General features: G+C 46.0%; 1 protein-coding gene across 8 annotated transcripts; it reads right to left on the bottom strand.

Annotated features, from left to right (window-relative positions):
* Positions 1–98: 98 nt before the first annotated feature.
* On the bottom strand, positions 99–12,114 carry lrrfip1b (leucine rich repeat (in FLII) interacting protein 1b). 8 transcript variants are annotated; one of them, XM_081612877.1, is made up of 19 exons: positions 11,391–12,099; positions 10,176–10,262; positions 9,160–9,177; positions 9,038–9,085; positions 8,318–8,362; positions 8,189–8,239; positions 7,756–7,833; positions 7,604–7,639; positions 7,361–7,486; positions 7,084–7,254; positions 6,913–7,005; positions 6,511–6,603; positions 6,097–6,189; positions 5,128–5,248; positions 2,242–2,291; positions 2,048–2,159; positions 1,895–1,974; positions 1,707–1,811; positions 99–1,636 (listed from the first exon to the last, which is right to left on the bottom strand). In XM_081612877.1, exons 1-19 carry the CDS (start codon positions 11,478–11,480, stop codon positions 1,526–1,528), a joined length of 1,608 nt encoding a protein of 535 aa, XP_081469003.1. In that variant the 5' UTR covers positions 11,481–12,099; the 3' UTR covers positions 99–1,525. The 8 variants fall into 8 exon arrangements, with proteins under 8 accessions (XP_081469003.1, XP_081469005.1, XP_008434574.2 ...); XM_081612879.1 differs by lacking the exons at positions 6,097–6,189; positions 6,511–6,603 and having other exon boundaries at positions 11,391–12,100; XM_008436352.3 differs by lacking the exons at positions 99–1,636; positions 1,707–1,811; positions 1,895–1,974; positions 2,048–2,159; positions 2,242–2,291 and adding an exon at positions 2,723–4,818 and having other exon boundaries at positions 11,391–12,112.
* Between the last annotated feature and the right edge of the window lie 1,036 nt (positions 12,115–13,150).

Here is a 13,150-nt window from a genome sequence, read left to right as displayed (position 1 = left end):
ATTTAAATCGTGGTTGTTTATCTAAAAAAAAAGAGCAGCAGTGAGGACGCTGATAAAATTTATAACTAAAAGCAGAAAATGAAACAACATGGAATCAGTTCACAGCTTCACGTCTCTCCAACTGAAACGTTTTATTTTTCACAATAAATAGTGAATCTAAAATGTTTGAACCTTCGTCATGACGATGGGTTTACGGGGATTCATCCGTCAAGGTTCTGCGCTGTGATTGGCTGTCAGTCAGCTGTGTTGGCTCGGTTCTGTTCATCTCCAGGATCAGAACCCTTCATTCATATAAAGCTGCTGATGTTACATCCTGGCTGTCAGGTAAAGTCCAGTCAGGTGGGTCCAGAGGCCACGCCCCCTGTGCTTCCTAAACAGCAAAGTAGGCGGGGCTACATTCCCTGCTGGGGAATGTAGCAGTTCTGTCAAATGTGACAAATGTCAGAGACGTTTGTCACAAAGTTCCACTTTTAGCCTGGAGTTCATCCACTTCCAACAATAAGCAAGGATGAGTCAACAGAAGTGTTTCAAAAAATAAAACGGGACAAAAAGATGAACTACTAAACTCATAACTGGTTAAAACCGGCTGTCCAGTCTGTGAGAAGAAACAACTAAAATCAGACAAAACAAGACAGAAATGAGATAACAGCGGGGTTTCAGCAAGAAAAAGGAGGAGAAAAACACAGAAACCAAAATATTAACTAAATCTGCAGAGTCTAGACCAGTTTGACCCGGTTTGAGAGGAAAACTGAAATCAACTAAAATAAGTCAGAAATGGGATGACAACATTTCAGCAGAATAAAACTGAGGAAAACACAGAAACTAAAATATAAACTGACTCTAAGGGTCCAGACCGTTTGATCCGGTTTGTGATGAAGAACTAACTAAAATGATATAAAATATGTCAGAAAAAGGCTAAACAATATTCGAGAAAGAAAATATAAAAACAGAAGAGAAAAAAAGAGAACAACATCTAAACTAAGTGTATAGGTCCAGACCGGTTAGAACCGGTATGAAACATTTTGATCCAGTTTGAACAGGTTAGAACCGGTTAGAACCGGTTTGAAACAGTTAGATCCGTTTTGAACTGGATTGAACCAGTCAGTGAGGAGAAACAGGACCACTGAACTGGGATCAATTTCAGAGTAACTTTGGTTCCTCCAACAACCAATCAAAAGGTGCCATGGTCTACAGTTACCATGGTTACCAGCTGCTGCGGGGCAGAGCCCTGGAGGCGGGGCTGGATCAAAGCAGGGAGGGGGCGGAGCCTGGGAGCTGTTTCAGATTATTTGTCTACTAGAACCTGACCAGATCAGAACCTGCTCTCTCTGGACTGATGTGCTGACGGCTGGAGATGATTGTGATCAGAAGGATTCAGAAAAAGAAACATTTTGGACAACCCTAAGCATCCTGTGTCAGCTTCAGCTCCTTCACCACCTGGTCCTGATTGTCTTCTGTTCAGAAGTGTCTCTGAAATGTTCTGGACCTGGCCCGGTAGTCTGAAGACCCGGCCCAGGACGAAGCTTCACTGCTGGGCCAGCAGGGCGTTCCTGTTGGCCTTCATCTTCTCCAGACGCTTGGACAGGTGGCTGTTGCTGACCTCCAGCTCCTCGATGCGGTCCAAAGCCGAGCGGAGCTGGAAGGAACCGTACGTTTTTAACCAGAACCGGTCCGCACAGAAAACCAACCTAAGGGGGCGCACTCACCTCTCTCTGCAGTCTTCTCTTCTCCACCTTCAGCTCATCTTCAATTTTCTCTGCGTTCTCAGATGCTGACTTGTAGCGACACACCTGACCCTCAAGGCGCAGCACCTGAAGACAAAACGCCATCCAGGTTCAGAATGAAGGCTGGAGGAACCCAGTGGAAATGAACCGATGGAAACATGAAAGCTCACATTTTGCTCCAGAGTCGTGACTTCCTGCTCAGATTTCACGAGCTTGAACTTGAGTTCGCTGATCTGCTTGTTGGCGTCTCCTGTTGGAAACCAAGCAGAGGAATCAGGATTGATCCTGCAGCGGATCAACACCAGACCTGGTCAGGAACTCACTCTGCAGGTCCAGCAGATGAGGGTCTATGCCGTTCTCCTGGGGGTTCTGCCCTGGGCTCTGGACCCCATCCACTCCGTTCCTCTGATCCAGCTGAGACTGGAGAAGTCTAACCTGAACATTAACAGATTAACGTCATTTTCTAGAAGATGTTTTAGCCTTTTAGACTTTAAACCAAAAGGTTTCCAGATCGAACCTGATCCCGTAAACCTTCTCTGTCATCAAACAGTTTCTTCATCCGCAGCTCTGAAACAAAACGGAGAGCAACAATCAATGACTTCCCTGAACTCCCAGTGAGCTCACCCAGAAGGTCTATGAGGTGAGATGGTCGACTGCAGCCCTGGAGTCAGAGAACCATCTGGAGCAAAACAAAGAGGACCAACAGCACTGCTCTGAGGAACGCCACTGATTAGCTTAAGACTCACTGGATTTCAGATCTGGACCCTCATGGTGGAGATAATCAGCTGGTGAAGTGATTATTATCTACAATATGATTTAATGAACATTAATTACATCAAGTATGGTGAATTATTAAAAATTAACTTTTAATCATTTCATCTCAACTTCTCAGGACTTCTGATGTAATCTGGAGACACGGAGCAGGAAGTCAGCTTACCCTTCAGGCGTGGAGAACATCATCTACTGATGACTGGAACAAAACCACCGAAACACAGAACTCCAGGATTCAGATAAACATTTATTACCAGATATGAAAACTTTTCTATCCTCATATTTCAGGAACACATCTTCTCAGCAGGAACTTACATGTTATACTCAGAAGATTAGTCATTCCAATACATTCAAAGCTACCTTCTCATCGGTCACTCCAAACCTTCATCGATCACTCTACACATTTAGATTTCCAGATTCTAACACCTGATGTGAGTCTCTGCTTTCTTCTGGCTCTAACCAGAACTACCAGTCAACATGTTTTCTTCTAACATAAACATTTGAACATGAATGTGTTCAATGTTCATGAAGACCAGCAGCAGAGGGCGCTCCTGAGCTCATGAAATCTTGCAATCTGTGTTGTCATTTTTCCTGCTGTCCAATCCGGATTCTTCATGTTCTGTCTCTGACTCCATGGTGCCCAGCGATGGAGCAATAACCTGGACCTCAGCCTCCATGGTGGATCGGTTCTGTTGCTGTGATGGAAGCAATTGGACCTCCTCTTCTTCATCAGCCTCCTCACAGCTGTCCATGTCTCCAACCGACAGCTCCTCAAAAGAACCAACACTGGACCGATCCAGCCGCCGTCCCTCCTGGAGGCCCACCAGAGTCAACTCAGGAACAGCCAATGCTCTGATTTCTTCAGCGGTCACCTCCATGAACCTCTTGAGTCCTCCTGAGGAACTTTGTCCAACACTGGAGTGTGCTGATGAAGGGCAGTTCCCTCTAAACTCCTTTGAGTCTTTGGCAGAAGTCAGAACATGGGTTTGACTGTCAGGCCTGGTGTCTGTTGAATTCTTGTAAGATTCAGAAAAGTGTGACTCAACAAAAACAAAGTCTCCAGATATGCTTTTTAGAAGAGAACCAGGTGGACTGGCTTCAGACTCAGTGTTCAGCTGCACATCTCTTGAGCTGGACCTTATCTCTCTTTCGTCATTGGTGGTAGACTGATCATGACAAGTTGAACAAACTCTGCTTGAGGAACCAGATGGGTCCTCCATCTTTTCTCTGGCTGAACTGACTCTTGGTGATGAAGAACGCCCAGCCAGATGTCCTTCTTCACATCCAGGACCTTCTGCGGGTTCTCTGGTTAGGCTTGTCAGAAGCCATGTAGAGAGTCTGGTTCCCCTCAATGGCCACACTGATTCATGTCCACCTCTATTGTTCAGACAGGACTCACGTCCTGCTCTGTTCCTTAGTGTGTTCTCCAAATCTGAGATCCAGTGGTGGAGACACATCAGGATTTCTGAGAAGATTCTTGAGATTTCTACCACAAACCCTGGTTTATCCTCTAGTCCTTGAAGCAAATCTTGAACAGTCATCTCCAGGCTGGTCCACATTTGTTCAGGAACAAAGGGTGTTGTTCTCTTTGGGCTTTCAGGGCAAGCTTTGTGTACCTCAGCAGCTCTTTGGAGTGGTTCTCCAATGCTTTGGTTCTCAGGAGATTTGAAATGTACTTTGGTTTCTGGATTAGCTTCGGTCCTCCTGACGGAGCCTTCTTCACCACCTACAGCATGAACCTTTGACTTGTTGGACTCTGCTACAGCTTGAAGGTTGGGACCTTCTTCACTGAAACCTGAAACGTCTTCCGCATTCCTGTCTTCATCTTGACTTTGGGAATCCAGATCTGAAGTACTCAGATGCTTTTGTTCAAAGTTTGTTTCAGAGGAAGAAGATTCACTTTGCAGAGCCAAAGAGGCATCCTGCTTTACCGCCTCCTCAGATGGAGAGTTCAGTTTCTCAGTAGCTGAAAGGCCCAACACCATGGCTCGGTTATCCAGGATAATATCTTTAGCAGGTCGCGGTGGAACAAGTCTGGATCTGAAGACTCTCTGAGCTGGATCTTCTGTGCTAGGCTGCTTCTTTTTTGCCTCATTTCCATCTGCTCTAACAGGAAGCTTCTTTGGCGGATCCTTTTCACCTGCCTTGCTCCGTGTTTGTCGGTTTCTGCCTGGATGTTTCTCAGTTGGGTTTCGTCTTTCTCTGGATGGCTTGGTTTTGTCGTTCACAGAGATCATGTTCTGTGGTAGCGACCTCTTCTTGTCTTTGGGGACATTTTGAGGAGTTTTGCTGCCATCTGCTGGCTTCTGCTGTGAAGCCTTCCCTGAAAGATCATGAAGAGACGTTGGAAGACCAAACAGAGTTGACGTTCAGGAAGGAAAGCAGAAAGCAGGTGATTAACAGAGTTGATCAAAAAGTAGGATTACAGAGGAATTACAGGAGAACAGTAGCTCAGATGTTCTTCAGGATGAGGTCCACAAGTTAACAAGCTGATTGAAAACCAGACATGCTCAGGTCAATCATCGACTTCATGCACTCTAGTCTCCTGTCCAGAAGTGATGATTAAAGGAAATCAAAGGTTTGGTTAGATGTCTGAAAGTTTTAGTAAAATGAACCAATTACTCCTTCCTACCGAGCATGCTCTCTCTCCCACTGTGAGGTGAATCCTCGGCCAATCGGGAGGGAGATTCCTCCTCAGTCTGGTCTGTGTCGCCGTTGGTGGCGGTGTCAGGAGAGACGACCACTCCGTGGTTCTGTTGGGCAGAGAGTCGTGACTTGGTAACTTTCAGGACAGTTTCTGTCTCCTTGGTGGCTTAATAGAGACACATCTGCAAAACTTCTGCTGAGACTCTGACCCGGCTCAGAGCCAATGTGACGTCTCAAAGGGGTCCGCAATTCCAGTCCTCAAATCCCACTGTCCGATAATTTTTGAATGCAACCCTGCTCTGAAACACCTGAATGAAATGAATGAGTTATGGCCAGGCCCTTGAAAACTTACTGACATACCAAGAAGTAATTCTACTGTATGATTGAGCAGGGATCCATCCAGAAGTTGCAGACCAGTGGGATCTGAGGATTGGATGCATGACCTCAGGCGTACGACAGACATCCAAACTGAGTCCAACTCAAGTACGCGTGTCCTCTATGGGGGTAAAGGGTTCCTGTCTGAATCTGTGGTGGAACCCTTGAGTTTAGGGAATCTCTAAACATAGTGTGCTGTTACAGTGAACTCGTTTTCTACACTGAACTGATTCTTTCAGGAGTGGACTCTTGCAGGGCCACTCCTGAACCTTAATACTAATTTTTTATTGAGCAATTTTAGAGCTTTGTCATTGGTTTGTTTAACTTTTTAAAAAGCTTTTCATCATCCAGAAGATACTCTTTGGGTGTAGCAGGCTAACAACAGGTTTGCTAAAGGCAGCAAGGTTCCACAGTAAGGCCTGTCTCAGGACCCGCTGCAACCTCCAGGCTATTGTTCCTGTGGAAGAGGAACCTTTGGCAGATAGACCAAACAATTGCACTGAAAGAAAACCAGAGGAACTTCATCTCCAGATGTCTGCATCTCTGCAGGGTCAAAGTTGTAGTTGGGTTTTCCCAATACCTTCAGTGAGTCTCGCAGTTGGACCACCTCATCTGTGAGCCGGTCGCGTTCGATCCGAACGATGTCGGAGATTTCTCTGTGGCGCTCTAACGCCTGACACAGGAAGGAGGTAGTGAAGGGGGTTAGAGAGGAAACAAGGTTAGGAAACAGGAAACAAAGAGGAAAACGGCTTGGAGACGTTTCTCAGAGGCATAAAACTACCAAACAACCTTCCTTGGTTCTGCTCTGTTCCTGTGAAGTGTAGACTGCACCAAACACGTCTACCACTGATTTAATCAAGGTGGCTCTGCACAAATGGTAGCAGAGAGAGGCATCATTCTGGATGCATCTTAAGTCCTGGGGCCAAATGTTCAGAGCAAGACCAGAGGACTGGTTCTGGTTCTTCTGCCTCTGGGAACAAGAGCAGCGCCCTACCGCGATCTTCTTCTCCTTCCACTGCAGAGCTTCCTGCAGGTCAGAGATCTCCTGCCGGTAGCTGCTGCTCTTCTGACGCAGATCAGACACTTCCTGTCCACCAGAGAGCAGCAGAGCGCAGGAGGAAGAGCAGAAGGAAGATGAAGGTTAGGAGCAGGAAACAGGAAGAGTTAGTTTAGATGGAACAAGATAATGAATCTGAAGTGTGTTATGTTAATACAGCAGGATGGAGAAAGTAATTACGCCCTCGGTTGAGTCACTGTGGATGACCTTTGACCCTTTCTTCTCTACAGAACTGATTTTATTCAGAAACAATGGAGGGTTCTCCAGCAGGAACAACCTGGTGAAGGTCAGGCTGCAGGTCAGGGCTTTGACTAGGCCACTCCAGTGAGTGTGTCTCACCGTCAGCAGCTCGTTGGTTTGCCTCAGAGTTTCCTCTGTTTGCTTGAACTGGACCTTCAGGACGCTGTGGGCCTGGCGCTCGCGCTCCAGCTCCTGGAGAGACATCAGACCAAGATCTAATAACACCTTCACCATCGTCATCGTCATCATCATCATCATCATCTTCCTCACCTTTGTGGCGTCGTCCCAGCGGCGCCGGGCCTCCCACAGCAGCTCCTCCACGTCGCTCAGCTCCTCCATCAGGTTCTCCACCTGGAACATCAGCGCCGTCTTGTCGTTGTGCAGCTGAGCATTGGACACCATGGCCCTGCGGTACTTCTCCTCCGCCTCCGCCAGCGAGTCCTGCACAGGCACGAGTCACACGTCACACGATCAGTCTTGTTGGTTCTGACCGGACTGGACCGGTTGGGAGTGTCCAGATCTGTGGTCAGGCTGACAGCTGGCGTACCTTCATCTCTCTGATTGAGGCCTCCGTTTCCACGGAGAACGAGGTGTCACAGCTTCCTCTGCGTGACGAGGCTCCGCCCAGCGAGGCCAGCGTGGCGGCAGACAGCGTGGACGCCGTCCTGGAACCCTGAGGGAGAATGAGAGAGAGAGAGAGAGAGAGAGAGAGAGAGAGAGAAAGAGAAAGAGAGAGACGCTGAGGACCGCCTCTATCCTGTCTGACCAGCCCAGGGGTCAGTGACCTCACCTTGTCAGTGAACTCCCGATCTGTCCTCTCCTCCACCTGCACACACACAGAACCTGATCAGTAACCAACCAATCAAATAATTTAATCGGCTTCATCAGCTGCAACTCCCCAGAGAGCCAGCAGAGGGAGCCAGAGGGCATTGACTCTCTCACCACAGGGCTGGCCCGAGCAGAGCTGGCCCTGGAGGAGGCCCGAGAACTGGAGGCCAGGAGGCCACCGTAGTCCGAGGGCTGGGAGGAGAGGGGCAGGAAGGAAAAGAGACAAGGAGAGGAAGCAAGAAAAAGGGAAGAAATTAAGAATGTGTTAGTGAAGAGGAAAAATGAAGATTATCAGAGCTACAGGGCGATGTTACAACCAATTCAGACCAGTTCAAACAGCTTCAGACTGGTTCAGACCAGTTCAGACTGCTTCAAACAGCTTTAAACTGGTTCAGTTCTTGCCACTAACAAAACAGGACAGAAAAACTAGCTCCGACCAGTTCTCACTAATCTAGACCAGCTCCTTCTCTCAGGCTGCATTCAGAGGAACCGGGCTGGACTCTGGTCCACTGGACCCAGACCTCCAGCTGGTTTCTGGTCCACTCACCCTGTAGCTGCCCCGGCTGCCCACAGACATTCTCTCCTCATCATCAGAGATCTACAGACAGACAATTACAGGATCACTGTAGCGGAGAGCAAACATAGAAGAAGAAGGAGAAGAAAAAGAGATACAGACCGAGGTGTGTCTCCGAGAGAGACGAGAGTAACGCTCGCTGTCCTCCTGAAAGACCATGAAGAAGAAACATGTTAAAGTAGGAGAAGAAGAAGGAGTCTGCAGAAGGTTCACCTGACAGACAGCGAGCAAGGTAAACAACCTGACAGTCAAAGAGCAGGGCAAACAGCCTGACAGTCAAAGAGCAGGGCAAACAGCCTGACAGTCAAAGAGCAGGGCAAACAGCCTGACAGTCAAAGAGCAGGGAAAACAGCCTGACAGTCAAAGAGCAGGGCAAACAGCCTGACAGTCAAAGAGCAGGGAAAACAGCCTGACAGTCAAAGAGCAGGGCAAACAGCCTGACAGTCAAAGAGCAGGGCAAACAGCCTGACAGTCAAAGAGCAGGGCAAACAGCCTGACAGACAGCAAGCAGGGGAAATAAAATGAACTAAAATCAAAGTTACTGTTATAAACAATATTAAAACTGGATGAAAATAAATTAATAAAATTCAAACAAACTAGAAACAATAATAATATATATTTTGAAATGGAATAAATAAAAAACAGCAGACATGAATAAAATAACTCAATAATTAACTGGAGCAGAGCGGAGCATGCAGAACCCGGATCAGAACCCTACTGAGCGCGTGCAGAACAGACAACAACAACATGCAGCTCTTGGTGTGTGGCCCGGTTCCACCAGAACCAGGAGAACCGGGCCCATCTGGACAGAACCGGTCCTACCATCCACTGCTCGATGTGACCCCACTTGTTATCCAGACCATAATATTTCTGAGGAGACCAGACCAGACCAGAGAGTTAGAGGCAGCTGGGAGAACTGGGAGAACTAGGAGAATTGGACCTACCTTGGTGCTGTGAAACAGCTGCACCAGATGGCGACGAAGAGGAAGAGGAGGGAGAGGAGGAAACAAGAGGAGGAGGTCAGGCTGGTTCCACTGGATTGGAACTTGAAAAATTCTGGATTTAAGATTTTTATCAGTTTTGCTGATTTTTGTTTCTTTAAATTCCTGATTTTTTCTGATATTTTCTGTTTTTAATCAGATTTTTCTGTTTTGAATGGTTTGGAAAACAGAATAAATACTGTTGTTATTGAATAATTAATAAACGCTCCATCTAATAAATAAATATCAACATTCATATCCAATTTGTTGGTTTTCTCTGATCAAAATCAAATTTATCAACTTTTAAAATAATTTCTGGTTAATTTTTCCAAAATGGTAGAAAAATAATCAATAAAATGATTTTTTTTGTATCCAAATGATTTCTGTTGTTTTTCTGCTGCTTTCAAATTATTTCATTCTGTCTCTCTGTGTTTTCCTTAAATCGTTTTTTTTTTATTAACATTTGATTTAATATTTTTCCTTTCTCTGTATTTTTACCTGATTTGTTCCTTTTTGTTTTCTCGCAGGTTTTACTATAACTTTTCTTAATTTAAGTCTAAAATCAGAGTTTTTTCCTTTTCTCTCAGATTATTCTGGATTATTTTCTGCAGTTTTTCTCTTGTTTATCTCCAGATTATTTTCCAGGTTTCCTGTAGGTTTCCCAGGTTCTGATCCGGGTTCTGTTCCAGTACACAGTTCTTGCTAATCTGGAGATAATCTCCTTTGTCTCCATGGTAACCAGAGTGACTGGACCCGGACCCTCCAGAGCCTCCAGAACTTGTTTGGTTTCATCATAAACTGTAAAGTTTAATTGAGACTCACCGCAGCAGCTGATCCTGATCCTCTCAGTCTGACCTTTGACCTGCTACCACATGACCCCATCAGCTGCTCTGACCCGTCATGACAGACTGATCTGTGATCCAATCAGCTGTCGGATCAATAACCCCGACCGGAGCAGTTTTCAGAATAAGAGCGCTCACCTCCTTCTGCTGCCTCTCCAGCTCCTTCATCCGGATCTCGCGGGCCTCGGCTCTGGCGGCCCGCTTCGCCGCCAGCCGGGCCTCAGCCTGCGGGACACACACTCATTCATCATCAGATATCACCAATCATCAATAATCCATCAAACATCACACTGAAAACAGAAAGAAACAGTTTTCACAAAGGCTGGGTGTGATTACCGCGGCGGCCAGCAGGGGGAGACAGAGCGGCTCCATATTTAAATGTTTTTACACCAAATAAACATTATTAATATGAATAAATTAACTTTAAACTGAAACGTTTCATTTATAAATATATTATTTGTTTTCATTCCTGGTGAATTTGATTTCTAATGATTTTTGTCTCTAGTTTATGTAAAATCTGTTAATTTAACGTTTCCAGTCCTGTGATGAAGATGATGATGATGCTGTCTGAGCTGTGGATTATTACTGGAGCTCCACCGGATTACAGCAAGCAGGTCAGACAGTCCCAGTAAAAAACCAGTCTGCTGTGGCCGCTCCCAGTAGGTCAGTGGGAGGAGGAGACCCTCTGGTTTAAGGCTGGTTCTGACTGGATCTGGGTCAGAGACCAGAACCAGCCTGAGGACGGAGAGAACCAGACGGTATCAGCAGGAGACCGTCATCAGTTATTACCAATCAGCCTCATTAATACCCAGTTATACAAATAATCAGCTTTATGGAGCCGATGGTGGAGGTCTGAGAGGCTGGACCAACTGGTCATCTACTGGTTTCAGCCTTTGGTTGGACCAACCAGCTGGACCCAACCGGTTGGACAAAAAGGGTTGTGCCACACTGGTTAGACCAACCTGTTGGACCAACTGACTGGATCTGGTTGGTCCACAGATCCCTTAAAAGTCCTCCAGGTACCACTGACTGTAAGGAGGATGAGCCTCCAGGTGGTTCTGGTTCTGACCCTCAAGATCCGTTAATAAACAGGTGAAGATTTAATGGATCCAACAACATCACCTGATGTACCTCATAAATAAGAATAATTCTCATGTTAAAGTTTAACTTTGATTTTAATTCATGTTAAGATCAGATGTGACTGATTTATCAATCAGTCTGATTATTACTGACTATTTTATCATTGATCATTCTGTTCATTATTAATCAGCCTGATTATGTCTGATCATTCTGATAATCACCACTCAGCCCATCATGTTTATTGATGATGATGAAGATGATGATGGTGTTTACCTCTCGCGCTGTCTGGCTCAGCGCATCCTCCTCCGCAGCCAGCTTGTCCCGGTTCGGAATCCTCTTCCGGCCCGGGCCCTGGGTCCCCATGGTTCCGGATGGCTCTACCTGCAGCCGAGCTCTCCTGAGGTTCGGGACATGCGGTTCTGGAGGTGCAGCAGTAGGACGGCCCTGTTCCAGTGTTAAACCCGTCGGTTCGGTCACCTTGTCTCGGTTCCGAGTCCTGATGGACCCATCCCTTAGATCTTTACCTGCAGCCGAAATATCACCTCGGTTCTGATTTAGTCCGGATCACTCAGACCTGTGACCCGGACTCTCCAGAACCTATGATTATCCCGTTTCCTTGTAAAATTAGAGGTTCTGTTAGTGCGGTTCGGTGCTGATGGGTCCGTTCTGCCGCTGCAGATGGCGGTTAGCAGCTCCCAGTCAGACCACCGAACCGGACCAGCGTCAGGGTGAGAATCAGAGTCCGGGTTGCTCAGCGGCCCGTCGGCCCGCTAATCCACCCCCCAGTTCGGGCCGCTGCGGCGGAGCTCCGGCAGTCGAGAGCAGAGCGCCGTGCCGCGGTCAGGTGAGCCGCTGCCGCACCGAGAGCGGAGCCCGGAGACACGGATCCACTGCGGAGGAGAGGCGCGGCGCCGCTCCGTCACCGCTACGCAGCTAGCGCGGAGCTCCGGCGCGGCGGAAGTAACCCTACAAATTAAGACCCTGTAACCCGCGACGATGAAAAAAAATGAAAACAGCCACCGGAAACGGAACCAAGGTATTAAAAGGTCATTTTCTCCGACCAATTGAGATCTAAAATATTAAAATGGGACGGCGTATTAGGGCCATTGCAGATAGTAAAAAAAATAAAATAAAAAAAAAGAACAAATTTTAGCCAAATATTTCAACAATTTTTAGATTAATCGGACATTTTTTAGAAAAAAAAATGAGCAAATTTCTGAAATCTCAGAAAAGTCAAAAATTAATCACAAAATGTCTGAGGTTTTCTTTTTCAACATTTCAACTCAGATATACTCAAGTTTTTTGCCCAGAAAATTGGTCCAGTCCAGCATGTATCCTGGCAAACTCCTAAGGTGCTATGCTGTCAGGGGCGGCCACAACAGTTCCCTCCCATCATACCCAGTCAGCGGCAGAGGAGAGAAGCAGCATGTTTACAATCATGAGAGGAAATTTAACTTCTGAGTTGTTTATTGAACAGAAGCTAAACACATCATCATCATCATCAGTCGTTCAGAGAGGGCAGAGAGAACCGTAATCAGGTGTGGCTGGTCAAACTGAACCAAATAAGTGACTAACGAATTAAGTTAAATGATTTCACAAGACATTGTAATTACTTTTTCACTCAGAGTCGATTGATCTGGACAGAATAAGTAAAATCATGATTTAAAATCAGAGGTAACACTTTATTTGAAGGGGTGTGCATAAGACTGACATGACACTGTCATAAACATTACATAACATCTGTCATGAACATAAAGAAGTCTTTATGAATGTTTGACAGTTGTCAAACATTCATATTATTCGGTAAATAATAATGACTTATTATTTACCCAATAATAAGTCATTATTCGGTAAATAATGACTTAATCCAAAGTTGCTTGAAAAGTTGCATGAAAGTCCATTAAAAGTGCCAACTTTGCATGATTTTGTAAATTATAATAATTTAATGCAAAGTTAGTATTTTTAATGGACTTTCAATGCAACTTTGCATTAAAACTGTCCTTATTTACCGAATGACAGTTCATGACTACAGT

This window comes from Poecilia reticulata, chromosome 2 (assembly GCF_904066995.2).
Source record: "Poecilia reticulata chromosome 2, P_reticulata-male-v2, whole genome shotgun sequence".
In the NCBI taxonomy this organism is placed as follows: domain Eukaryota; kingdom Metazoa; phylum Chordata; class Actinopteri; order Cyprinodontiformes; family Poeciliidae; genus Poecilia; species Poecilia reticulata.
The sequence above is the reverse complement of the archived record's forward strand: the minus strand, read 5'-3'. Positions and strand labels throughout refer to the sequence as shown.